Source organism: Pseudonaja textilis, chromosome 2 (genome assembly GCF_049901715.1).
Source record: "Pseudonaja textilis isolate UNSWEBS1 chromosome 2, rPseTex1.2, whole genome shotgun sequence".
NCBI lineage: Eukaryota > Metazoa > Chordata > Lepidosauria > Squamata > Elapidae > Pseudonaja > Pseudonaja textilis.
The window spans coordinates 82,170,196-82,196,505 of record NC_141991.1 but is presented as its reverse complement, the minus strand read 5'-3'; the positions used below and the strand labels follow the sequence as shown (position 1 = coordinate 82,196,505).

The following is a 26,310-nucleotide window of genomic DNA, read 5'->3' as shown; positions in this document are numbered from 1 at the left end:
CCTTTTACATATTTCTCAATATCAGCTCTCATGGAGGGCCACCAAAACTATCTTTTAGCTAGATGTAAAGTTTTTAAAAACCCATAATGCACAGCTTGCTTAACATCGTCGTAGTGTTTCAATACCATGATTTGCAATTTGCCAGGTACATATATTTTTCCCCCTCGCCAGGCTAGGCCTGGCATTTCAATTTGGGTTTCATTTTCCGCTAACCGTGGATCTTCTGCTAACACTGCTGGAAGATCAGTTGACATAATTCTCATTCTCAAGAAATCAACCCTGTCAGGAAGTAAAGGTCAGAATGCACCATCAAAAGGGTTACTGCAGTGCTGTCCTCTATCAATACAAGTAATTTTTCATGACAGGAATATTGATCTTGTTAAAATATGAAGCAAGATTCACCAGGAGTAATCAGTAGAGTAGCAATGTAGCTATAATGAGATTTCATTTTTTTCTTTTCAAAAATAAAAATATATCACTAGATTCAGATATCTCTTGACAAGGTTTATCTCAACAAGAACCATGAATTTTGGCTTCCGATAAGGAACTTTCCTCACTATACTTGACTGTAAAATTCTTCTGCCTAATTGTGTTTTTATGCAACTGATTTATGTGCTTTCAAGCCCAGCCAACCTGATTGCCCCTTTTCTCTCTTTCTTCTCCTTCACATCTGTGAGACAGAACAAGGTCATTGGAAAAAAAAAAAACTTTATAGATCATTTTCCATCTGCCCATTTTCTTGTGGGAGATAGGCATTGCAAGTAGAATGTTACAGTGCTGAACATTGTGACTGGATCTATTTATAGGTTCTGTATATGTATTATATCCCATGAATTGTTTTTAATCCCACATTAACAGCTTTCTTGATATTTATAGAACCAAGTACTTTGAAATACATCACAGAAGTTGTATAAACTGGCTACAAATTATACACAGGTAAAATAATTCAAGTTCTAAAAATGCAATGGAACAAATGAAAAATAACAACAACAACAACAACAACAACAACAACAACAACAATAATAATAATAATAATAATAATAATAATAATAATAATAATAATAATAATAATAATAATAATAAAAGAAAGAAACCACCCTACTTGCAATTGCCTATATGCTTAGGCTGCCTCAATAATTCTTAGGTCCTTCATTAGGACTTGAATTATTAAGTTTCCAGCAGTTGTAGACTGTGAATCTAACTGTATGGTACATTATCCACATGTAATTAATAGTAATAATGCTATATCTGGCTATCCCAGGTCCTTGGGGGAGGACTCAATAGGTGGACAAAAATACCAAATCAGTCTAAACATCTGGCCAACTGTGCAACTAACGGTAACAATAATAGTGCCTCAACAAGATTGTAAAAGCAGAGTAACAGGTGAGCAAAAGGAACACGTGGGACAATCCTGAGTAAGTGTCCTGATCACAAATCAGTACAAATGCTAATATAGACTGGCTACACAGTTTTGATAAGAGCAGGTATAAGAATCATCCATTTTCAATCATAAAAGTCCCACAATGATCTTTTGTTGGGCTTGAGTTAAAATGCTGCTTATTCTACCACCATTTTATCTACCCAAATTGATGTCTCTAGATATTAATTCTTACATATTAATTCTATATATATAGAATTCTGTATGTACATAAATATATAGGAGGAGTTGTGGTGGCACAGTAGTTAGAACACAATTCTGCAGGCTAACTCACTGTCCACTGTCTGGAGTTCAATCCTAACCAGTTCATGGTTGACTCAGCTTTCCATTATCTTCCAGTCAGTAAAATCAAACCCAGATTGATGGGGGAAATATGCTGAGTCTACAAACTGCTTAGAGAAGGCTGTAAAGCCATCATTATGTTAAACATGCCAGATATGGAATAGGTACAAAGCCAAGTTGTACCTGAAAACACCTTTGTGGATCTCAGCACAAGAAGCTGTTAGGAATATGAGTCACCAAACAGCTATTTGGGTTAGAAATATATAAACCAGGATAAGCATTTTAAAACTGTATCTTTAAGAAAATGCAAAACTGTGATTAGGTGTGGTTTCTCAAACGGCCATAAGATGGAGCCAGAAACCTGGGTTGTTTAGTCTGAGACTCAGAAGAGAGTGTGAGTGTATCTCTGTTTCCTTCTGTTGGAAAGTATTGCCATTCCTCCATTTCTTCTAATTGACTGATATTACTGGAGTTAATATAAGTCTGTTACTGAACTGTTTTTTGACACTGGACTTTGATATTTGGATTATCCCTGGATTAAAAACTGACTGATTTACTTGTGAATGACTTTGGATTGCTTATTTTGGACTTTGCTTAAACCTTTCTGGAAGTAAAAACCTACATTTACTGTACAGTGTATCTGTGTACTGTGTGTGTATTATTCAAACACTTCTCTCAAATACGTCTCCCTGTATGCGCTCATTCTCCTAACGGGGAATTACCTCAACACTGGTTATGGGCCCAGACCATACCAGGCTTAGATAACTGAGAGTTAGTGTGAATGCACAGTACAGACAGCTGTTTACTGTTTAATTGTGGTTTACTATCCTGGTAAAGATGGCACAAGTCACTTCAACATGTCTATCACTGATAACCCGGATGGATGGAACAAACTATGTTTCCTGGTCTATGAAATGCAGTCTATTTCTGCGTAGAGAAGGTTTATGGAATGTAGTTCAAGACCCACCAGATGTAAATGCTTGGGATCCAGAAAATGAGGATGATGCCAAGAAGCTTGATGACTTTACCAGAACAACGAACGAGCTCTTTGTATAATTGGACTAACACTGAGTAACCAGCAGCTAGTCCATATTTGTGGAGAAGAGTCTGCTGCTAAGTGTTGGGAGAATTTGAAGAGGATTTATGTTCATGACAGTGTAAGTGCACACATACATCTTACACATAAACTGTTTAGAGCACATCTTCTGAAAGGTGGAGATATGTTAGCTCATTTGAACTTTATGAAAAGAACTTTTCAAGAGCTACATGAAAAAGAACTGATATTTTCAGAGCTGCATCAACTTTACATCATTCTTTCCTCATTGGATGAAAGTTATGATGACTATGTGTATCTTCACTGGAAGTCCTGCCCAGAGATAAACTGACATTGACTGACATAACTAGAAGATTGTTAGAAGAAGCAAGAAGATGGCTGGATAGGGACCAACTGAGAAAGGAACAGCTACAAGAAGAGGATTTGTCTTCAACTGCCTATGCTGTTAGGAAATGTTTTTCTTGTGGGGCTAAATTCTGTAAGAAAGGAAAACAACAGAATACTGGCAAACACCAGAAGGTCAAGAAGAATGTTAGTTTAGCTATGTCTAGCAATTCAACTGTAAACCATGATTTGTGGGTTGTTGATAGTGGAGCATCACAATGCATTACTAAAGATAGAAACAGGTTTGTAAAGTTGTCCATGAGTAAACAACATGTATCATTGGCAAATGGATGAAAGATGAACGCATCAGGTGAAAGTACTGCATGTTATTCTTGTATAAATGAACATTTAACTATGTTATGTGTACCTAAACTAAAATTTAATTTGTTATCAGTAAGAACTTTAGTTAATCATGGTTATACAGTAACCTTTAGGGGAGATAACTGTATAATAGAGAAAGAGGGTAAAAGGGTTACTGCTACTTTAAAGAATGATTTATATGTAATACATGATGATCAGTTGAAGATGGCTAACTCAGGTTATAACAATGCTAAGCCACATGATGAATGTATACATTTATTACATAGACGTCTAGGGCACGTTAATTTCAAAATGCTCAAACAAACTGTTGAATTGTCAGAGGGAGTAAAATTGAAACCTTGTAGCCAGTATTTACACTGTAATGCTTGTAGTCAAGAAAAGAGTAAGGTTACTCCAGCAAACAGACTTAATAGGTTTAAGACCAAACAACCTTTAGAGGTTGTGTTTGCTGACATAATTGGTCCTAAAAAACCAAGTTTAGGAGATGCCTGTTATATTTTGAGTATTATGGTTTCTGCTATCTTATGAAAAACAAAACAGAAACAAAACAGAAACATTCCAACATTTCTTTAACTGACTAAGGTTTGCTGAGAGAAAAATGAAAAGTAAAGTAATTGCTTTAGTCACTGATAATGGGACTGAATTTGTTAACAAAAGATTCCAAACTATGTTAAAATTGGCTGGTGTTGAGCATAAACGTTCTGCACCTTACAGACCACAACATCACTCGTTTGTAGAACGAAGAGGAGAAACATTACAAGCCATGGCTCGCACTATATTATCTGATTCAGGTTTACCTGAAACACTGTGGGGTGAAGCCATTATGTGTTGCAACCATGTTTTAAACGATGTAGTAAATACAACAACTGGAGAATTACCATTCACTCGTTGGCACGGCAGAAAGCCAAATTTAAGTTACCTACACACATTTGGAGCTCCAGCATGGGTGCATATTCCCTCACAAGTAAGACTGAAAGGGAAACATAGAGCTAAGAAGTTATTTTTTGTGGGTTCTGAGGCCAACCACAGATCGTTTAGATTTTGGGATCAAGGCACAGCTCATGTTTATTGTAGTGCTAGTGCAAAATTTCTTGAGCATGTTGGGTGGGAAAAACTGGAACAGGAATCCAGCAATGATGTTATTATTGGCACCCAAATAGTCCCTAAAGATAAAATCAGTAAACCACAAATAGCCATTAAAGAGGAAGAACAGGAAGAAGTAGGACAGGCACAGGAAGAAATAGAAGAACAGGAGCAGGTGGCACAGAAAAGTCCACCAGTAAGCCCTGTATTACCAAGACATTCAACCCGAGTAACACGACCACCTGATAGATATCAGGCTAGTGTTGTATGCCAAGTGAATACAGTTCCAAGTAATTATAGTGAATTAAAACTGTTTCCTGATAAGGATCAGGCTGCTTGGCAGAAAGCAATCGATAAGGAACTGGAATCATTAAAAAAACTGGAGGTATACAAAAATGTTAAGTTCAATCCTGACCAGCTCATGGTTGACTCAGCCTTCCATTATCTTGAAGTCAGTAAAATCAAACCCAGATTGATGGGGGCAATATGCTGACTCTATAAACGGCTTAGAGAAGGCTGTAAAGCACTGTGAAGTCTAAATGCTATTGCTATACAAGCTTTTTAATCAGCAGATTAATCTCATCATTTCAAAGGTTATTCTGATGGAGATTCTTCCACTTTAACTTGTCTTTTAGTCTGATAAAGCTTTGACTTTTGAATATAGTCTGTATATTTGTATGGAAGTAGTTTCAGAAAACAGTTACTTCTGAGAGCGGTTGATTTATCAAGAAAACTTCACACTTTATAAAATTAGATATTTTATTTTACAGTTTGTTGTTTACATGCATTCCAAAATATGTTATAACCTTGATTTTTTTAAAAAAATAGTTTGCTTTTCATTCCTTTTTTTATACAGTGAAAAGAGATTAGCAGGTTTTATTTTCGCTACAATTAAATTCTTTTTAGCGCTTTAGCATATAAAAGAATCTACTATGTATTTAAATGAGAATTTCAGAAACATTGAGCTCTACAATTAACACATAATGATTTAAGAAGATGGACTTGATGACTGTATTATAACAACCTGAGATTTGTTTCATTAAAGTATATTTTATAAATAGCAATACTGTAACCACATTTATTTATTCATTTATGCAACATATACATAATATGTATTCTATTTAATTCTATAATAATTATATATCCAATTTTCACAATCCTGAATATCATTTGTAAAGCATGCTGTGCATTTCACAGTAATGATCCCCGCCTCCCCCAAATCTAGGGGTTAGCTTTTAAGTTGCCAGATCCAGGCTGCAAAAATCCTGATTAACCACTAGGAGTCAGCAAACTGGTAGGATTATTCTTACTCTGGTGGACATTTGGATTTTTACAACCTGGGTCTTTAACTTATTGCAGCCACTAGGCATTCTCTCAAACAGAGGGTTAAGGTTTCCTCAATGAAATAGGTGAAATTTAAGTTAATGTTATGACTAATATTAATATTACGACTAATTTAAATTGCATTGATTTAACTCTAAAAAGTAAATATGAATTCCAACAAATTTTCCAGTAGTATTCTAATTCTTCACTTTCTCATATACTAGGTCCATATTCAGCACCCTTCTGAATAAATTCACAGATGAATGGTTGGATATATATATATATCATCATAATGAAGAAAAGAACTTAACATGCAGTATATTTAATTTGAGAATCTGAGAGATCATTTCTTAAGGATACGTATTTTTCATTTTTATTATAATCAAATACGAAAAGCAACTACCTTCTGCTCAATTCCTTAGAATCTAAATAGCAATAAAACTATAACCCTTTACAATTGTGTTATTAATACTGCATCAAAGAATAATCGAATATAAAAATTGGGAAGGATCTTGAAAAATCAACCAATCCAGAATCAATTCCTTCAGCATTTTTGCAAGACGGTAATTGTATCTCTTTTTGAGGTTCTGGAATTTCCACTTAAAGAGTCCAATACTCCCAATTATTCATACCCTCCTCCATTTGTTTGGCTTGGCTTGGCTTTGATGACATTCTTGTTTCTTCTTACTTTTGCTAAGAACACATGTTCTTGAGTTCTTGTTGTATTGCTAATTCTTTTTATTATTATTCCTTAAATGTTTAGAATGAACCATGTAAAACACAGAACAACAGAGTTGGAAGGGATCTTGAAGGTCTTCTAGTCCAACCCCCTGCTCAAGCAGGAGACCCTACACCATTCTAGACAAATTGCTGTTCAATCTCTTCTTAAAAACTTCCAGCATCTCAATTCCTTGACACACTCAAAAAGCTTGGTAGCACACTCACACAAAAATCCCAGTCTTAGGTAAAAGCATATAATAAACAAAGCTGATAATTAAATCCTTAAAAGGTATAACAGGTTTCTGTATTAAGAGCTTAGTCACAAAGCCTATCAGGATTTACATAAAAGATGAGGGGATGTGGGAAGCAAACTAAGCTGGCATGGTGACATCTATTCAACTTTTTGTTTGCCTTTCTTTCCCAGAGTATATAGAGGCTCAACTAACTTGATACAAAGATCAGTTTTTAACTGTTCCTTCATTTATTTTTCAGGCAATGGTAGCTAGAATATATCTTTATTGGCGTAGCACCATTTTGGCTAGATGGGCTAGTAAAAGTTTAGAGTTCTCTTTAACATGTAAATGGGAAGGTGTACTGTTTTGCACATTTTTACAGGTCCTCTGAATGTAATGCACTCAACATTTATGGACACAGTACTATTCCTAGGCAGGCCACTTCAAAGGTAGTTGAGCTGAGCATCACTTGTCAACGCTGCCATTTTTCCCAGATGTTTGATGTGAAGTAGGTGTATCTCCAGAGGCCTCTGTTGGAGCAGGGGGGACTCTAAATATGAGAACATGGATGAAAAGAAAAATGGAGCATAACCAGGAAAAAAAAAAAGAAATAACCTGCTATATTCTTAGGCTATTAATAATTTCACAGCTTAGCACTCTTATGTCAATTTTGTCTGCACATCAGCTTCTTCACGATCATAATGCTACCAAATGGAAAGGCTCAAGGGCACATTAATTGATAGTTGAGATCCATTACAAGAGCAGAAAAGATTGGTGAGATTACATTACCTCCGTTTGGTGGCAAAGTAGGGCTGCTATAGCTGCTGCTAATTTATGAACTTAATTAAGCAGAGGGATCTCCTTTCAGAATGAGACAGGATGTCTTTATGACTTAAGGTTTCTGGTTTTTCTTTTTTTCTCTGAACCTTTAGAGAAAATCTGCTGCTAATGCAGAAATTTGATCCAATTGTACTACTAGCCTGTCTGATGAAGCCAACAGAAGGAAGTTTAGGGCAGGCACATTTTCTTGATTATGGGGACTGCTTCAAATATACCTATTTATAAATTAGGTTCCCCTGCAAAAAAATATAATAGAACAATCCTCTTGAAATTTAGATGAAAAACCTGGAACCAAAATGAAAATATTGAACCATTAACTAAGTTTCTTCTCACATCTCTTTATATTGAGTTCTGTTTGTAAAGTAAATTCAGGCAAATGCAGGATATGAGGATTTTAATGTTTTTGAAGTAGTCTAGAAATATGTTTTGATCGAAATTAAATATTTAATATCATCTGAAGCTCGAACTTGAAGTCAGTAGGTGGGAACATACAGATTGATAGTAAACTTTTAAGAAAATAGTCTACAACTTCTACTATGTTTTATTAGATGTGACTAAGAGAATTAAGGCTAATAAAGGGCTACAGTATTGTTTTCAGTATCAGAGACAAAGATCCCAATTTTGCTTTTTCCTTAATAGAAATTTGAAGAAATGAAGCATTTCAGAAATACAAGAGAGAATCATTGCGAGCCAAAATACAAACTGCAGATTTGTTTGCTGCTATTTACACATACTTGCAAATTAAAAAATGTGACAAAAGGGGAAAAAACAGAGTTAAGATGATATACATCTATTTCAAGAGAGAATGTACTGAAAATGCACTGTCAGTTCGCCACTTTTTTATGCCATTCATCACTAACTAAATTATACAAAGTGCGGGGACTGAGTCTATATGTTTATATTCTCAGGGTTCAATGAAACTGTACACTGAAGCATGTATAAGAAAATAAGTATGTACAAGTTCTCAGTTAGCTCTCCATATCTGTGAGGAGTCTTCTAACATTTTATATAGAACAAGACCAGGCATCTGGGGCTAATAATTTTTTTTGTATTTTTGAGTCTCAAAGTTACATTGGCTTAACAGAAATTTATATTACAATCGAAGGTAAAGCAAAAATAATTAAATTCAGTACAAAGCACTGAATTGCAATGGATAGAGGAGAAAGTTAGTAACGCCACAAGAATAAGTTGATACAACATATTCACAAAGTGCATCCTTTTTAAAATTTGGCCTGTGTTATTATTTGCTGCCAAAAAATGATCTTTTTTATTTTGTTACCCATTGAAAAATATAGCTGTTGATCTGTGAGCTGCTATCAGTTTTCAACTGGGCTATAAATAAAAAATCTGATTCTTTAGGTAACACTATATGAAACATTTGACATATAGCTTATCATATATGGTAAATTGGAACATATTACATAGATAGTTATTAGCAATCCAGGGAGAAAATGCCAATTTTACTTTCTAAAGTATTTCTTCACCTATTTATTTATCACCTTTCCTTGGAGTAAATAAAACTCTCTGAGACCATTAAGAAACAAGGAGAAGTAGCAGTATGCTGGTAGGTTATGTAAGGCTTGGAGAAATAATTTTTAAAAACTGAAAGACCAAACCAAAAAACTATGTCCAAAAAAGCACTCAATGGGGACTTTGTATGCTCAATAGTTCCAAAATCTGTACTCTTCTTAAAAAGAGAGAAGTGCAGGGGAAGGAAGGAAATATTCTGATAGGCTTACCTAGATCCTTTTAGTACATACTAGTAGACAGCACTCTTTTTTAATTTCTAAAATTTCTGATTGGACTCTGTGGTGGGTTTCAAATTGTTTTACTACCAGTTCAGTGGGCGTGGCTTGGTGGGCGTGCTTTGCACGCACACACGGGCTTTGTGTATGCCCGTGGCAAACACGCACTTTGTGTGCACACAGAGGTTTTTCTACTGACCTTTTCCTGCACTCCCCCGTGTCTTCAACAGTTGACTCACGGCAATCCACTGTGCCGCACGATGCTGCTGAGCTTCAAAAGCAGGAAATAAAGGTCAGTATGGAACCAGGGCAGGCGGGCGGGCCCAGCAACTGATCATCGGAGTGAACCGGTTCACTCCCGGATGATCTTCAGAGCTACCAGTTCGGCTGAACCAGGCCGAACTGGTAGAATACCACCACTGATTGGTCTTCAATAATCTAGCAATCTTTTTAAAAAGCTAATAAAATCAGCAGGTCTGGCTTAAGGTTGACCCTCTTAGAGGAAAAAAAGTGATGAAGACTCTGCTCAAACCTGAAACTGAAAAGACCAGAACACACACTCTCCAGCAACCAACAGCAAGATAAGCGGGGATTAACATCAGACAAACAATAAAGCAGAAAACAATACCCTTACTAAGGGAACTATTGAAGAAACCTACAGCTGCATCAACACAAGCAGGGCAAGCCGCAGTACATAAACAGGGAGAAAAGCCCACACTCACTAGCAATAATGTTTCACAGATAGGACTGAAATCTCTACAAGCAAACCACAAAGTTCAGAGAGCACCAGAGATTCCACAGACTCAACTTTGTCAGATCTGAACAAGCCATGGAACGAAATAGAAGGATTTAGCCTTTTCTCAAACTTGGAATGACAAGGACGTGTATACAATGGAGATGCAAGGTTATTGTTGTTTAAGCTATAAACTTGCTAAACTACTTTTTTACTGCTTGGTTCAGATGAGGAGGTGTTGAAAATGCATCATTTCAATAGATGAAACTTTGTGCAATTTTGAAAACTGTTTCTAGGTCCAAACTTTTTAAATGAGTAGATATATTACTGTTATTATGCTATAAATTTGCTTGTTGAAGTAAATTTATTTTACACAACTAATTCTCTATCACTGGTAATGAACGATAGAAGAGAATATTTGTAGCTCAGGATTGAACTGTGGGGTCCTTAGTGCTCTCTGAGCTTGGTGGTTTTCAGTGGTTCAATTGGGCATCATTTTGTGAGGTGACTTATAAAACCAACATTGAAAGGCAAGCAGAAGCACGAAACGTTGAAAAGAGTATCCATAGTTTCCATGCCAAGTTAATGGAAGAAAAGCCAATGCAACAAAACAACAGTTACATATATTTTGTCCTTAAACCAGAAAAATCTACATGAGAAATGATAGCCAAGATACTTTGTTACTGCATTCCTACAAAATACACTGGGATTTTTCCTTTATCCAAATAGGCTACAAATATTCAGTATCTATTTTTTTATGAAAACTCCCACTATTTTTGGTCAGCAATTAAGAAGCCAATTGCACTGATCTCACAATTAGGAACAGAGATGGATTACGAATAGATGTATAACAATAAGGAAAATATAAAAAAGAAAAAACTAGGAACGGTGCCTGGACCAGATGGATTATCAGATTCTTTTTATAAATATTTTGAGGATAAACTTTTACAACCCTTAAAAAACACAATGAAGTCTATTCCACAGGGAGGAAAATTGACAGTGTGCAAAGAGGTCAATATTGCATTAATATCTAAAGAAGGACAAGATTTGATTTTAACAAGAATCCATAGGCTGATATCATTATTTAATAATAACTATAAGTTGTTCACAATTCTAATTGATAGACTGAAAATAATTTTGCAAGATTTATGCATGACAATCAGCATGGATATTTTTAAAGTCAGTTAAAGAACAATGTTAGAAGTGTATTGAGAATTTTGGAATATCTGGAGCAACATAATGAAAAACAAGCCACAATGATTTTTCTTAGATGCAGAGAAAGCCTTTGATAATTTGAGCTGGGCTTTCTTGTTCAAGGTTTCAGAAAATATGACTTCTGGAATGAAATTGGAATAAATGGCATTTTTTAAAGCTATTCATGAAATGGCTTTATGCTTTTTAGAAAGCAGAAATAATTGTCAGATCTAACAAACCCTGTGATATACAATAAGGAACAAGTCAAAGATGCTCGTCTCCTGTCTTGTTTATTTTGGTTCTTGAAATACCAAATAGAGATATAAGACAAGATGAGAGGATTGTGGGATTAAAGTTTTAAAAAGATTAGAAGGAAGGGTTTTTGCAGGTGACTTGGAGTGTGGTCTGGAAGGTACCTTGAATGGATATGAAATATTAATGGGCATATTAGAAGAATATGGTGCATTAGCAAGTTTCAAGACTAATGAACAGAAGACAAATATCTTAACAAAAATGTGAAAATAGATTAAACAGAATTGATAAATAGAAGGGGTTTATTATTTGATAAGAAAATAAATATCTGTGTATCACTATAGTTATATTAAGATAGGGAATAAAGTTTAAAAAGATATGTTAAGATGGGAGAAATTACAACCATCATCACTGGAGAGAATTTCTGTTATAAAAATGATTGTTTTGTCTAGAATTACGTTTTTGTTTCAGACAATACTGGCAGATATATTTAGATATATCAACATTTGTGTGATAGGAGAAAAAAAACATAGGAGAAAAAAACATAAGTTAAATATACGGTGTTACAAGATGCAAAGGAAAGGTGATTGATTTACCTGATTTGATATAGTATTTTGCAGCTTGGTGTTTGATTTGGATGAATGAAGAAGAGATTTGGAGTTAGAAGGACATAACTTGAGATTTGATAGGATGGGTGTTTGTGCTACAATAAAGACAAGTTTCATGCAGAATCATTATGTTAAACATGCCAGATATGAAATAGGTACAAAGCCAAGTTGTACCTGAAAACACCTTTGTGGATCTCGGCACAAGAAGCTGTTAGGAATATGAGTCACCAAACAGCTATTTGGGTTAGAAATATATAAACCAGGACAAACATTTTAAAACTGTATCTTTAAGAAAATGCAAAACTGTAATTAGGTGTGGTTTCTTAAACAGCCATAAGATGGAGCCAGAAACCTGGGTTATTTAGTCTGAGTCTCAGAAGAGAGTGTGAGTGTATCTCTGTTTCCTTCTGTTGAAAAGTATTGCTGTTCCTCCATTTCTTCTAATTGACTGATATTACTGGATTTAATGTAAATCTGTTACTGAACTGTTTTTTGACACTGGACTTTGATATTTGGATTATCCCTGGATTGAAAACTGACTGATTTACTTGTGAATGACTTTGGATTGCTTATTCTGGACTTTGCTTAAACCTTTCTGGAAGTAAAAACCTACATTTACTGTACAGTGTATCTGTGTACTGTGTGTGTATTATTCAAACACTTCTCTCAAATATGTCTCCCTGTATGCGCTCATTCTCCTAACGGGGAATTACCTCAACACTGGTTATGGGCCCAGGCCATACCAGGCTTAGATAACTGAGAGTTAGTGTGAATGCACAGTACTATATACAGACAGCTGTTTACTGTTTAATTGGGGTTTACTATCCTGGTAAAGATGGCACAAGTCACTTCAACATGTCTATCACTGATAACCCGGATGGATGGAACAAACTATGTTTCCTGGTCTATGAAATGCAGTCTATTTCTGCGTAGAGAAGGTTTATGGAATGTAGTTCAAGACCCACCAGATGTAAATGCTTGGGATCCAGAAAATGAGGATGATGCCAAGAAGCTTGCTGACTTTACCAGAACAACAAACGAGCTCTTTGTATAATTGGACTAACACTGAGTAACCAGCAGCTAGTCCATATTTGTGGAGAAGAGTCTGCTGCTAAGTGTTGGGAGAATTTGAAGAGGATTTATGTTCGTGACAGTGTAGGTGCACACATACATCTTACACGTAAACTGTTGAGAGCACATCTTCTGAAAGGTGGAGATATGTTAGCTCATTTGAACTTCATGAAAAGAACTTTTCAAGAGCTACATGAAAAAGAACTGATATTTTCAGAGCTGCATCAAGTTTACATCATTCATTCCTCATTGGATGAAAGTTATGATGACTATGTGTATCTTCACTGGAAGTCCTGCCCAGAGATAAACTGACATTGACTGACATAACTAGAAGATTGTTAGAAGAAGCAAGAAGATGGCTGGATAGGGACCAACTGAGAAAGGAACAACTACAAGAAGAGGATTTATCTTCAACTGCCTATGCTGTTAGGAAATGTTTTTCTTGTGGGGCTAAATTCTGTAAGAAAGGAAAACAACAGAATACTTGCAAACACCAGAAGGTCAAGAAGAATGTTAGTTTAGCTATGTCTAGCAATTCAACTGTAAACCATGATTTGTGGGTTGTTGATAGTGGAGCATCACAAAGCATTACTAAAGATAGAAACAGGTTTGTAAAGTTGTCCATGAGTAAGCAACATGTATCATTGGCAAATGGATGGAAGATGAACGCATCAGGTGAAAGTACTGCATGTTATTCTTGTATAAATGAACATTTAACTATGTTTTATGTACCTAAACTAAAATTTAATTTGTTATCAGTAAGAACTTTAGTTAATCATGGTTATACAGTAACCTTTAGGGGAGATAACTGTATAATAGAGAAAGAGGGTAAAGGGGTTACTGCTACTTTAAAGAATGATTTATATGTAATACATGATGATCAGTTGAAGATGGCTAACTCAGGTTATAACAATGCTAAGCCACATGATGAATGTATACATTTATTACATAGACGTCTAGGGCACGTTAATTTCAAAATGCTCAAACAAACTGTTGAATTGTCAGAGGGAGTAAAATTGAAACCTTGTAGCAAGTATTTACACTGTAATGCTTGTAGTCAAGAAAAGAGTAAGGTTACTCCAGCAAACAGAGTTAATAGGTTTAAGACCAAAGAACCTTTAGAGGTTGTGTTTGCTGACATAATTGGTCCTAAAAAACCAAGTTTAGGAGATGCCTGTTATATTTTGAGTATTATGGACCATTACTCATGATATGGTTTCTGCTATCTTATGAAAAACAAAACAGAAACATTCCAACATTTCTTTAACTGACTAAGGTTTGCTGAGAGAAAAATGAAAAGTAAAGTAATTGCTTTAGTCACTGATAATGGGACTGAATTTGTTAACAAAAGATTCCAAACTATGTTAAAATTGGCTGGTGTTGAGCATAAACGTTCTGCACCTTACAGACCACAACATCACTCGTTTGTAGAATGAAGAGAACAAACATTACAAGCCATGGCTCGCACTATATTATCTGATTCAGGTTTACCTGAAACACTGTGGGGTGAAGCCATAATGTGTTGCAACCATGTTTTAAACAATGTAGTAAATACAACAACTGGAGAATTACCATTCATTCATTGGCATGGCAGAAAGCCAAATTTAAGTTACCTACACACATTTGGAGCTCCAGCATGGGTGCATATTCCCTCACAAGTAAGACTGAAAGGGAAACATAGAGCTAAGAAGTTATTTTTTGTGGGTTATGAGGCCAACCACAGATCGTTTAGATTTTGGGATCAAGGCACAGCTCCTAACGGGGAATTACCTCAACAGAAGCGTTTTATAGGTGAGAAATAATAGGCAAACACAAATGGCCAACTTACCATGAAACCCCAGAATTCTGTCAAGGGGAATGCAAAATGAAATCAAGAAAGAACTGATTGCAGAGGGATGTAGTTGTTAACACTCTTTTATTTATAAGACCTCGCTCTACCTGATGGTGTGGGGACCAAATGGGGGAGCTTCATACTGGAGGTGGTTCAGAAGTGGTATTCAGCAGGTTCTGACCAGTTCTGGAGAACTGGTAGCAGAAATTTTGAACAGTTTGGAGAACCAGCAAATACCACCTCTGACTGGAGATTTTACAGTCTCCTTCCCCTGCCAAGCCCACCAAGCCACGCCCACAGAACCGGTAGGAAATTTTTTTGAATCCCATCACTAATTAAATTCAACCCCACCCTACCCCATGTGTTCGGTTCCCTTCTTTGCCATCTTGTATCTATGATTTCATCTGTTAATGTTTTTTAACTGCTGTGTTTTTACGATGCATGATTTTAATGTTTTTCGTTGTTTTTACATTGTAAGAAAAAAAGAAAGCAGAAAGAGTTGAAATTATGTTGTTATAATCTTAAGAATAATTTTTTGAAATGATGTACTATTGATACTGTTTATGTCACCAGAGAAATTGTCTAGAATGTATAAAGTTACTTCAAATTTATGTAGCAAATGTGAAGAAAAGGAAGGGACATTTTATCTCCAACTCCATATGTTTGATGGAACTGTAAAAAAGCTTTAAAAAATTCTGGATTTAAATATATATGCATAAACTAATTCATTTTAAAGATTAATATCCAATTAACCAATCAGCCAGACATTTTTCTTTTGGGATTGATGAATAAAGAATTGGATTGATGATAGAACTTGCTGACAGGGCTAAATTGATATCTTTGATTAGGGAAAAGACAAATAATTACATTTACCGCCCCTTGTAGACTTTTTCTGTAAAAAAGGAAAATATAAACTTGTGATTTATGGTTTTGACGATTAAATAGGATAGATTAAAGGAAGGCACTTATGCTGTAACCATAGAGTAAGGAGCAAATTTATAACTGTACTTATAACTGATGTCAAGAAGATTAGAAATCAAGCCACGTGTAACATTTTTCTTTTTCCCCTTCCTGTACTTTTAGCTTTCTCTTTAATCTTTCTTTCTTTCTTTCTTTCTTTCTTTCTTTCTTTCTTTCTTTCTTTCTTTCTTTCTTTCTTTTTTCTTTTTATAAAGTTTGAATTAGTTTTTAATATTCCCTTTTGGAAAAAAAAACTTTAATAACAATTATATAAAAATATTTTGACTTGGTATACAGATCTATGCTCTCTTGCTTCTAATTCCTACTTCAGCAAATTCACTTAACAGAATATATCTTTCAGGCCAAATTCTTTTATTCATCTATCTGACACAAGAGAGCTGGAGAAAATTAGAAATCAAAACTAAAGCTTAGTGTCCTGCAGATTAATGTTGCATTTCAGTTTTATTCTTTGGTAAACAGGAAAAGATTTTTAAAAATGATGCTCTATTTTCTGTGGTTTGGCTAGCCAGAAAGTCTTAAAATAAATAGCCAAGTGAAAGGAAAAAGAAGCACAAATACAGGCCTTAGTTAACCCTTCAAGAGTCTACTCTGAGATTTAAGAAGAATATTTCTACTCAAAGAGAATCTAAAGTTAACCATAACAATTAGATTTTATTTGCTATCTTACATTATTTCTCTAACTCTCTCTACAGCTTATATTATGTTCTAAACAAAAATGTTGCAGTCACAGTTGCACTTGAAGTTTTGAATTAGAACATTTCTGCTTGTTTGGGTATTATTATTTATCAGTAATCTTCTGATTACCAACTATTGGATTACAAATACTGCGTAGAAACTCTCTTGCTACTATTTGCCTTGCTTGCAATTATCATAGAGATTGAAAACTGAACAGTTTGTAACAATTTAATCTCTGGTGAAAAAGAGTTTTACCACTGATGTCACTGTACTCTGTTTAGCATTCAATACTTTGTTCAGATTTCCTGTGTGTTATATAAGCAGCTAAATCAAAAAGTGAGTGCTATTTTGCCACTCAATTTGACTAAATGTGTTTTCTAAATGCTAAGTATTCATACCCTTTTTTTAAATAAATGAAAGTGCAGTAAGTTTCCCTTTGATATTTTGTATCATTATTTTTAATTGTCTAGAGTTCTTGAGGAGCAGAGTGGCCTCAGAAACATAATAAATAAAATACTGAAATCGTAATTATTTTCAGGAAAAAATGGTGACTATGTGACAACTGCAAGGCAAGAAACAAAGTGGTTGGAAAGTAGGTCTGTGAAGAAGTCTGTCTTCAAACATCTCCCTGAAATATACCATATGGAAATACAAGGAGGCACTTGACTCCTTGTAGCCATTTCTCTTAGTGAAGCACTAATGAAGAGACTAAACAGAAGTAGAATGACAAGTCTGATGTTCTTCCATAGATATTTGGCCCAAGTAGCTGAAACAAAACAGAACCTTTTATACTGCAGGGAGGAAATTAAAATGAGAAAAATTTACTTTCCTTCTTGACTTCATGTTAGTGGGAGTAGTTAAAAAAAAACAAAATAAAATATTAAGAGCTTCCTGGTTTATCCTTTACTTTCCCCATTATCTCAGGAGTGAAATAAGGCAAGCCAACAGAAATTATGGAAATTGCAGCCATCATAGTATTAGGAATAATGAATTAATCAATGGTGGGGTTTTTTGTATACCTGCACTACAAATTGGTCCCAAGATTAGTGAGGATTGTAAAACCCAGAATTCTTAACAGCAATGGCCATCACTTTTAAAAACTTCCAAACTGGGCAGAAGCATTGATTAATAATATACCATCACAGATTGATCTATAATCAGGAACAGAATGCTATAAATGAACTCGACTGGCAATAATATACCTGAACAAACTATGGTAGATTATATCTGAAGTGTATTGAGTTACCATAATGGTTCAATGAAAGTGTAATTCACAATATAATTCATGGCTCAGTGCCTTTAAAATGATCCATCATTTCAGAAAGGTTAAACTGACAAAGTACTGACAAGTCAAGTTCTGTGTTTGCTTTACAGTATAAACCTAAAGAACGTTCTATCTAGTACAGTGGTCACCAACCAGTGGGCCAGGGACCACTGGTAGTCCGTGAGAAAATTTTGGTGGTCTGCAGAGAAATGTCACCCCCAAAGCACCTCCCAAAGCAATTAATCCAGGCAGCAGAGGAACACAAGGCTGCGCCGCCCACATGGCACACAGGAACACAAGGCTTGTGTCGCTTGCATTGCAAACAACATGAGGTAGTGAGGGGAGGGGGGGAGGGCAGAGCGGGGTAACTTGCCCCACATGCCTCGCCTGGCCACTGGGCTGCTTCTTTCTGCTTTTTTCTTCTTCTGCTTTTGACTGCATGCAAGGAAAGCAGCAAAAGTCATTCTTTCTCTTCCTCAAACTCCACCAGAAATGAGTCTTTGGGAGCCTGCAAGGCATTCTGCTCCAAGAGGCTCACAAAGACTCATTTCTGGCAGAGTTTTGGGAGAGAAAGAAAGACTTCTGCTGCTTCTGCTGCTTTCCTTGCATGAAGCTAAAAGTCTCCCCCCTCCTCTCTCCCTCCCTCCCTCTCCCTGAGAATGGAGCTGGAGATGGTATCCTGGCGGGGAAAACGGGGTGGGGAATTTTCCTTCAGACTTTTTTTTGGATTTTCCCAGGGTCTCTGGTCCATGGGATTTAAAATTTTGAGTTTGGTAGTCCCTGAGGTCCAAAAGATTGGTGACCCCTGATCTAATATAACTTATGATGCTTAAAAAGGAAAGCTTCTTACTGTGAATAACTGTTGTTTATGATTCCTGCAGGATGCTATGGAACAGTTGGTAAAGCTCTTAATTTACATATTCCACATTTACACATCATTCAAAAACACAACAAAAAAACCAAGAAGGAAGAAAAACAAGACCAGAACGCATCCTCTCCAGTAACCACTATCCAGATAAGCAGGGATTAACACCAGACAAATAATCAATTCTTCAATCATGGTGCTCCCTAGGAGAAAAGCATACCCTCATCAACACTAGCAGAGTAAGCTATTGTATATAAACAGGAACCAAACCCCATACTTGGCAATGAGAGTAAGGAAACCTGTGCAAGCAAACAGGAAACAGCTAAGCTAGAGAGCACCAGGGACTTCACAAAGCTCTCAATATTCTGGACAACAGATATGGGCTGATACCCTGGTCATCGCCAGAGAACAACTCTGATCAGACTGATGAACAAAGGCAATCCTACTGTCATATCTTCTAAATACCAGGGATCTTTTTAAAATAAACTTACAATGTCAGGGTTTAATGTAGGGCTTATTTTTCAACATTGAACATGCCATTAATGTCAGCAAACAGCTGGTATCAAATGAATTACCTAAGCCTTTCCAAAAGGAAGAAATGGATACAAATATGGTATCAGAAAAACCAGTAGGGTTCTTCAAGACATTACTTATTTATGGTCTTATATATATATAAATCATCATCTCTCTGAACAAACACTCTATCTGCCTGATCAGAGCTATAGGCAATAAAGCATTTTGGAGGGTATCATAAGAGTCTTAATTGTTTATGTAAGTCGGCATTAACCTAGTAATTGTTGAATCACATGAAAAGTCAAATAGTCCACTATTTGCATAGCAGGCTGAGGAATTCTAGGAGTTGAAATCCACAAGTCTTAAAGTTGCCAAGTTTGGGGACCCCTGAGGTAGATCATTCAATCTTCTTTACTGTGATAAAATAATTCAAAGGAACAGCATATACCTTAACCATCTCCTGGTTACCACTTCAGCACCTCTTAGAGGGACAGAGCATTGATGTACTTGTGACTAGCAAGGCTAAAAAAATGAGAAGAATTGCTGGCTGACAGGCTGCCTATAGAACTTTCTTGGATGACTCTGAATCTTTTCCCATTTCTGATCTCAGTGAGACAACACTGTAAGAAGACTGGCAGAGCTCTACACTGATCAAGAAGTCTGGATTGATTTTCAGAGCCCTTCAGAGATGCATCCCTGAAATTCCTACAGTGTAGACATACCAAAGAATGCAGGGGCACACAGTATGACTCCTTAAATTTGGATTGGAGAACTGTGGGCCAATTGAATTTTTGTTACAAAACTGAGGAGGCAACGTCCATTTTTTAAAAAATTAAAGTTTTATTTGGGTTTCCACACACACACGCACACAAACATAATACAAGTAAAACATCTTTTTTGAAAATAGCATGGTTCCGGGTTACACTTCTTTATACAGACACAAACTCAATTTCATGCTCATTTTTGTGTTCTATTCCATATCTTATTACTATTTTGCATTTTCTATATAGTTTTTCCCCTCTTTTAATTTTCTCAACTTTATTTTGATTATCTCATCTCAATTCAAATCATTATATTTATACTTTTGTCTGTCCTGTTTCAATTTCATATTATCTTTTCTCATTAAACAAATTTTCTCCTGTAGTTACTAATTGGAGTATGACACCTTTATATCTTTTAATTTTATCCATTCAACTCTTATTTAAACTTCAATGTATACCTTAAGGTTATAACATTCATTATAATACATAATACATAACTTTCAATCGAATTCTGCTTGGTACATTCTTAAAATACACACTATATTCTTAAAAAAAGGATTATAAATATATAATTATTTTTCCCCTATTTCTCTTCACTTATGTTTTATAAATCATTAAATATTCATTTTATTACATTTATTTATTAGCAAATATTCCACTAAATTATGATAACTATTTTATCCATCATTTTAATCATGCATTGTTTCATATTTTCTGAAATTATTTCTAATTCTAATATAACAATACTATCTTATGTACCTTTGCAGAATCCCTTTTTCAATTAGATTTTCACCCATTATCTCTGAATAGGCCCTGTTTTTCTATATCTTGTTTCTGTCCTTTATAGATTCTTTTCCTTTCTTTCTTCCCTCTCTTCTTCTCCCTCCCCTTTTTACCCACTTGTCTCTCTACTTTTAATTCTCTCTTCTGCATTTCCGTCTTCTGTTGCTTTCTAATTTTATACTTATTTTTCAAACTATTCTTTTTTGGGGTTGTTTTTCCAAATCTTAAACTTTCCATTCTCTTTCCCCCCCCCTCTCCTTTTTTCTCCCACATAAAATTACTTGTTCATTAAAGATGGCTTCTTATTTGTCCCAATCTTCTTGTTCTGCAGGCATTTCTTGTTGTTTCTCATAGTTCCAAATCTCCATTTCTAAGAATAGAAATACAAAGCCAAAAGAACCCCTCCCTTCTTGTGCTTCTTTGTACTTTTAAAGTTCCATTTTCAGTTCTTTTAAAAGTGGTGCCATTTTAAACTCTTTTAAACAACCACCTGATTGATTTTAGTCATTCAAATGCAGTAACCAAAGATCCAGAAGTCACCAAGTAATCCAAATACTCCCGAGCTGTTTCTTCTTACTTCTTTTTTCACTTTCTCTTCCTGGGGTTTTACTATTTTGTTACCATGTTTCAGTTAAAATGTATCTTTTAGAAGTCTTGTTGAGATTTTACTGTAAGTTCTTTTCAATTCCAGGCAGTCTCCTCCCTTCCAGATCCTGCCTTTTTATTCTTTTTCTCTCCTTTCCTGCTTTCAAAAGCTTTTAAGTATCCAGAAATCTTTATTATCCCTTTGACATTTTATTTTCAGCTTAAATGCCTATTGATGTCAAAGTGGATTGTTTTTTCCAATTTCTTGCTTAAGTCTCTTAGCTGTCAGTATAGGGAAAGGGAGAGGAGAAAAAAACCCCCAAATCCTTTCCCTTTTCTCTCTCCTTCGCTGCTTGAAAATCTTCTTTGGGAACAGTTATTTTTTTTATAGTTTAAATTCCAGGGTACCTTATTTGTTGCTTTTGCTGTTTGACCCAGTCAATCAAAACTTTCTCTTCTTATCTTCCTCCTGCACATTCTTTTCCGGTCGAGTTCTTCTTTGGGGTAGCCATTTCTGACCACCACTACAACCGCCTTTGGGAAAGGGAGTAATTGCCAGCTGAGGAGGAGAGATGCAGCTCTCCTCAACCCTGCAGGCAGTCTCCCTCCTCTTCACCATCTCTACGGGGTGGCTTAGCCCTGAAACCAGCTGGCTCAGGGCGCTCCAGTGGCGAGCACGGATCGAAACCACACAGAGTCGCGGTTTCGGTCTGCTGCCGAAAAAGCTCAAATCGGAAGCCATTTATTTTTCATGTAGTTACAGTAGATCTGCTTTTTAAAATGAAAGTTAAAATGGTCCTTTAAGTGAAAGTGAAAGTTGTCCTTTCTCCTCGCCATTGTGCGCCCTGGGAATTTCAAATCTATGAAAGGATTTTTTCATGTGCGTGTATCAAAAATGGGATAGGTCAAACAGAAGGTCAAATAGAACTCAGCATCCTGCTGAGTTTTTAAATCACTGAAAAGCCCTCTGCCTGAGTAGCATTACACTTGTATATCAGTTTGATATACCTGTTATATATCTGGCTCAAGAGATTTGTTCTCCCAGTTACAACTGCTAACTGTTTCTCTACCACTCCAAACTGAGACCTTGTTATGTTCAAAGGGACTCTGTCAGAAACCTATTGACTCAACATTAAGTGGAGGCAGCTCTGTCCCTTGGTACAATTTGACCTCGCCTTCATCCGGAGCAAGAGGCTAATTATGAAATACATAAGAGAAGAAAAAGGGTTTTGACTCCTTAATGAGCTTTAGTGGTTTATAAAAACCTTAGATTCTAGTGATACAGTAAACACCAGCACCGCTTCAAAATCTCTCTATTATTGTAGCTTCAAAAGCTGTCTACCATTGTAATGTTATAGTACCAACTCAGCGTCTCTTTCTCAGTAGTCTTATATAATGTATTGGGCTTACATTTTTTTCAAAAAATAATCCTGATAGCAGAAAGACATTCTGCTTAATTCTCATTCTCTCTATCTCTCCCACTCCCTCCCTCCCTCTCTCCTAAATATATAGACAGGTTTCAGCAATTCTTCCTGGAATACCATACTATTTGTGGGTTGATTAAATAGAATTGAATCATTGGAATACAGAGATTCCAGTCTCACTATCAGACAAAAAAAAATACATCAGTATAAATTTTTGTAAATTAAATTAAATTAAATTAAGGAAGTTGTGGCAACATAACAGAGAAGCTGTCTTCAAAAAAATTTTTTTTTAAAAAAATCAAATCTTTATTTCCAATCATGGAAAACAAAATCAAAAAAACTTCCTCTGTTGGCATGATTATTTCATAATGTCTCAAATGTCTCAAATTTGTAGTGCTTGACAGGATGCTGAAACTGCAATCAACCTTTAAAATAGACTCATTTAATATTCTGCCACCATCAGAGCATTTTAACCTTTCAGGACACTCTATTACAGATTATTTTTATTAAAACTTTCAAACAAGAAGCTAAAGCTAACACAAACTGATGGATAGTAAGAAAGAAAAAGAAAGAAATCCAAGAAAAAGCAAAAAGTCCAAGAAAAGGAAAAAAAGTGAAAGAAAAATGAAAAAGAGAAGGTAACAATACAAAGACATGGTTTCCTCACAGCAGTTATGATTACATTTTGACCTCCCTCTAAAGTTATATCATATTATTATTATTTCTAGTCACCATCAAAATCATAAGTCACAAGTTCCTTTTTCTCATTTGTATGCAAAAAGAGACTTTTGGCCAGTCATAAATGTAGATAATTTTTAATACATTTATCTATTTCAGCAAAATTGTCAACTTCACCAACTAATCATCCATAGTGGTAGTGTTGAATCTTTGCATTTCTCTGCATATACTTCCTGATATCAAATAGTCAACTTGGAAAAAAGAAAGTTTTCCAATTTAACTGAGCTCATATTGAAACTTTTCTAATATGACTGAACTCATATAATTGAAAGGTTATTTTCCAAAACTCAACAACATAGTGTGTTTTTAACATATTACAACTGATAATTGATAGAGCACCTATTTCAGTTTTTCTTTTATTTACATATCCATCTTATCTTCTACTCTTCTCCCCTCCATCTCAGTTTAAATCTTACATTAATTTAGCCACTTCATCTCTGTGACAAAATGTCAAAAAATTTCTTTTTAATAAAATCTGGTAGCTGGAAAAGGTGGTATGGCTTCTATTAATTTTTGGCTGCCACAGATTAATATGGCTATCTTCCTACAATAAATTGTTTCTATGTTTCTCTGACTTCAGTGTGAGCTTAGAAATGTTCCCTATATAATATAGGAAAAGTCAAATTCTCCCTTTATTTTAAATAAGATGATAGAAACCATTAAAGAGGTTTCCAATAGTTAAAATAAGCAATGACAAGCACATTGGAGAATACAACTCCCACTTCAGAAATTTTTCTTCAGGATTTTAAAACTGAGCTAATAATAAAACAGATATAAATGAAAATTGGCTGATTTCATTGTTTTGGTAATATTCCTGATGCTTTCGAAGAGTAGTTATTTCACTGACTTAGATTTTTTTTTTCAAATTTCCTCTTGGGAACAAAAATTCTTAGCACCACAACAAAGAGAACACAGTCTATATACAATATTTTATCTCAGTATTTAGGGACTGAACCTGCCTCTTGAATAGCTAGATGCATTAAAACGCTGCTTTATTACTAAATGAAATACAAAATTAGTCATCCCACTGTTTCCACAGGAAATGAAATACTCCATTTATTAAGGATTTATTTTTGGCATATTTGAAAAATAATGTAATAGCTTTTTCAATAGCTAAGGACAAGAGTTTCCTTTTTTGAGCCAACAGCATTTTTTTTCAGTTTTCAAACTTCTACTGGCAAATACAAGAGCTAGGACCTACAATTAAGATGTCAAACCTTGCTGACTCCACTTTAAAACTGTTTCATTGCCAGAAAAAAGCCACTATCAGAAGAACTGAAAATGGAGAGGCTACTTTGCTAATTGGAATGTATTAGAGTTGTGACTGAACAATGAGTAAACCTACAAAAATGCTTTTTTGGGATCTCAAGTTCTCAATAGACTAAACACTTATGTGAGCTTATGTCAGGTTAGCTTTATGTTTATGACAGTTCTAAAAGTAGCTGGTTGCAGTGTAGATACTAGCAAAGATAAAGCAGTTACTTCCTTTATTGTTAAGCACACTGAATTCCAATATTTCAGCATTATGGAATATGCATGGCTGCTACCAAAAATATCAGCTATTATCTTTCATATCTCCCTTTCTGGAGAATGTCAACCAACACGAAACATCTGTCCTTCTCCCTTAAGTTTCCCTATTCCTAGCTTAAGTAGCAGCCAGTGACTGAGGGTGGGAAACTCACAGTGACGTCACACAAATATGTTCCACAACACAGATCTTAGAACAGCAGTCTGATTAGGTTTTGTAATACTTAATCATTGTGATAATCTTGCATGGATTCTACTTGCCAAAGAGAAATAAAGGTGGATTAGATAAATTCAAATGGATAACCCAGATGTAACAGAGCTTAGAAAAAGAAACCATTCTGATTCAACAACAATTTGTTAAGAAGAGTCTTAATAGCCCAGACTGATCTGCTAAGCCTAAGATTTATGATTAATTCTGCACTGCAGAATTATCACTTCACAACAGCAAAAAGACTGGCAGACATTCAGTTGGTAAAGAACTATGCCAAAAGCACTTTCCTAAATAGAGAGACTTCCTCAACTTCTAAGAGCAAATGAAACTAAACAATGCCCCTATATAATTTGCATTAAGTACAAGACATAAGCACAAATCAGCAAGCAGCAACATAAAAATGTTTTTGGGGAAAGGACCCAAAGGTAAAACATTTGCCCAAATAGTAATTTTTTAAAATATCCCTCAGTATGTAGCCGGGAGTTAATTTTACACATATTATTGAAACAAGAGCCCAATGAGGAATAGCATCTGTTTCCAATCATGACATCTGAAGATCAGTGGATAACAACTGCTGGTACTATCAGGCGTATACTTACAGTGAATTTGGCCGATTGGGTTTGATAACTTCTGCATTAGATTCAGTCGAGTTCTTGTTTGGCTGAACAGCATTATTGGACGAGAGCAAACTGTTGACGTTTGATGATGATATGACCGATTCTAGGCTGGAGTTAATTATACTGTTTCTGTTTTCCTCTGAAAAGTAGACCAGAATGAACTGATGCTGTGACATGATTTTTATGACAATATTTTTTTTAAAAGAGAGAAGAACATTGGAATTTCTGAAAACATATATATTAGAATTCAAATT

The 26,310-nt window shown here is 35.3% G+C and overlaps 1 protein-coding gene across 5 annotated transcripts in view; it reads right to left on the bottom strand.

Moving 5' to 3' along the window:
• ARHGAP26 (Rho GTPase activating protein 26) overlaps positions 1-26,310 on the bottom strand; it is a 276,121-nt gene that overhangs the window by 42,770 nt on the left and 207,041 nt on the right. For 3 of the 5 annotated variants that reach the window (XM_026696419.2, XM_087924476.1, XM_087924475.1), the window contains exon 20: positions 26,039-26,195. In XM_026696419.2, coding sequence (XP_026552204.2) covers positions 26,039-26,195 — 157 coding nt within the window. Of the gene's footprint in view, positions 1-5,303; positions 7,389-9,622; positions 9,695-26,038; positions 26,196-26,310 lie in introns of those variants that run through there. The other 2 variants (XM_087924477.1, XM_087924478.1) reach the window with 2 other exon arrangements.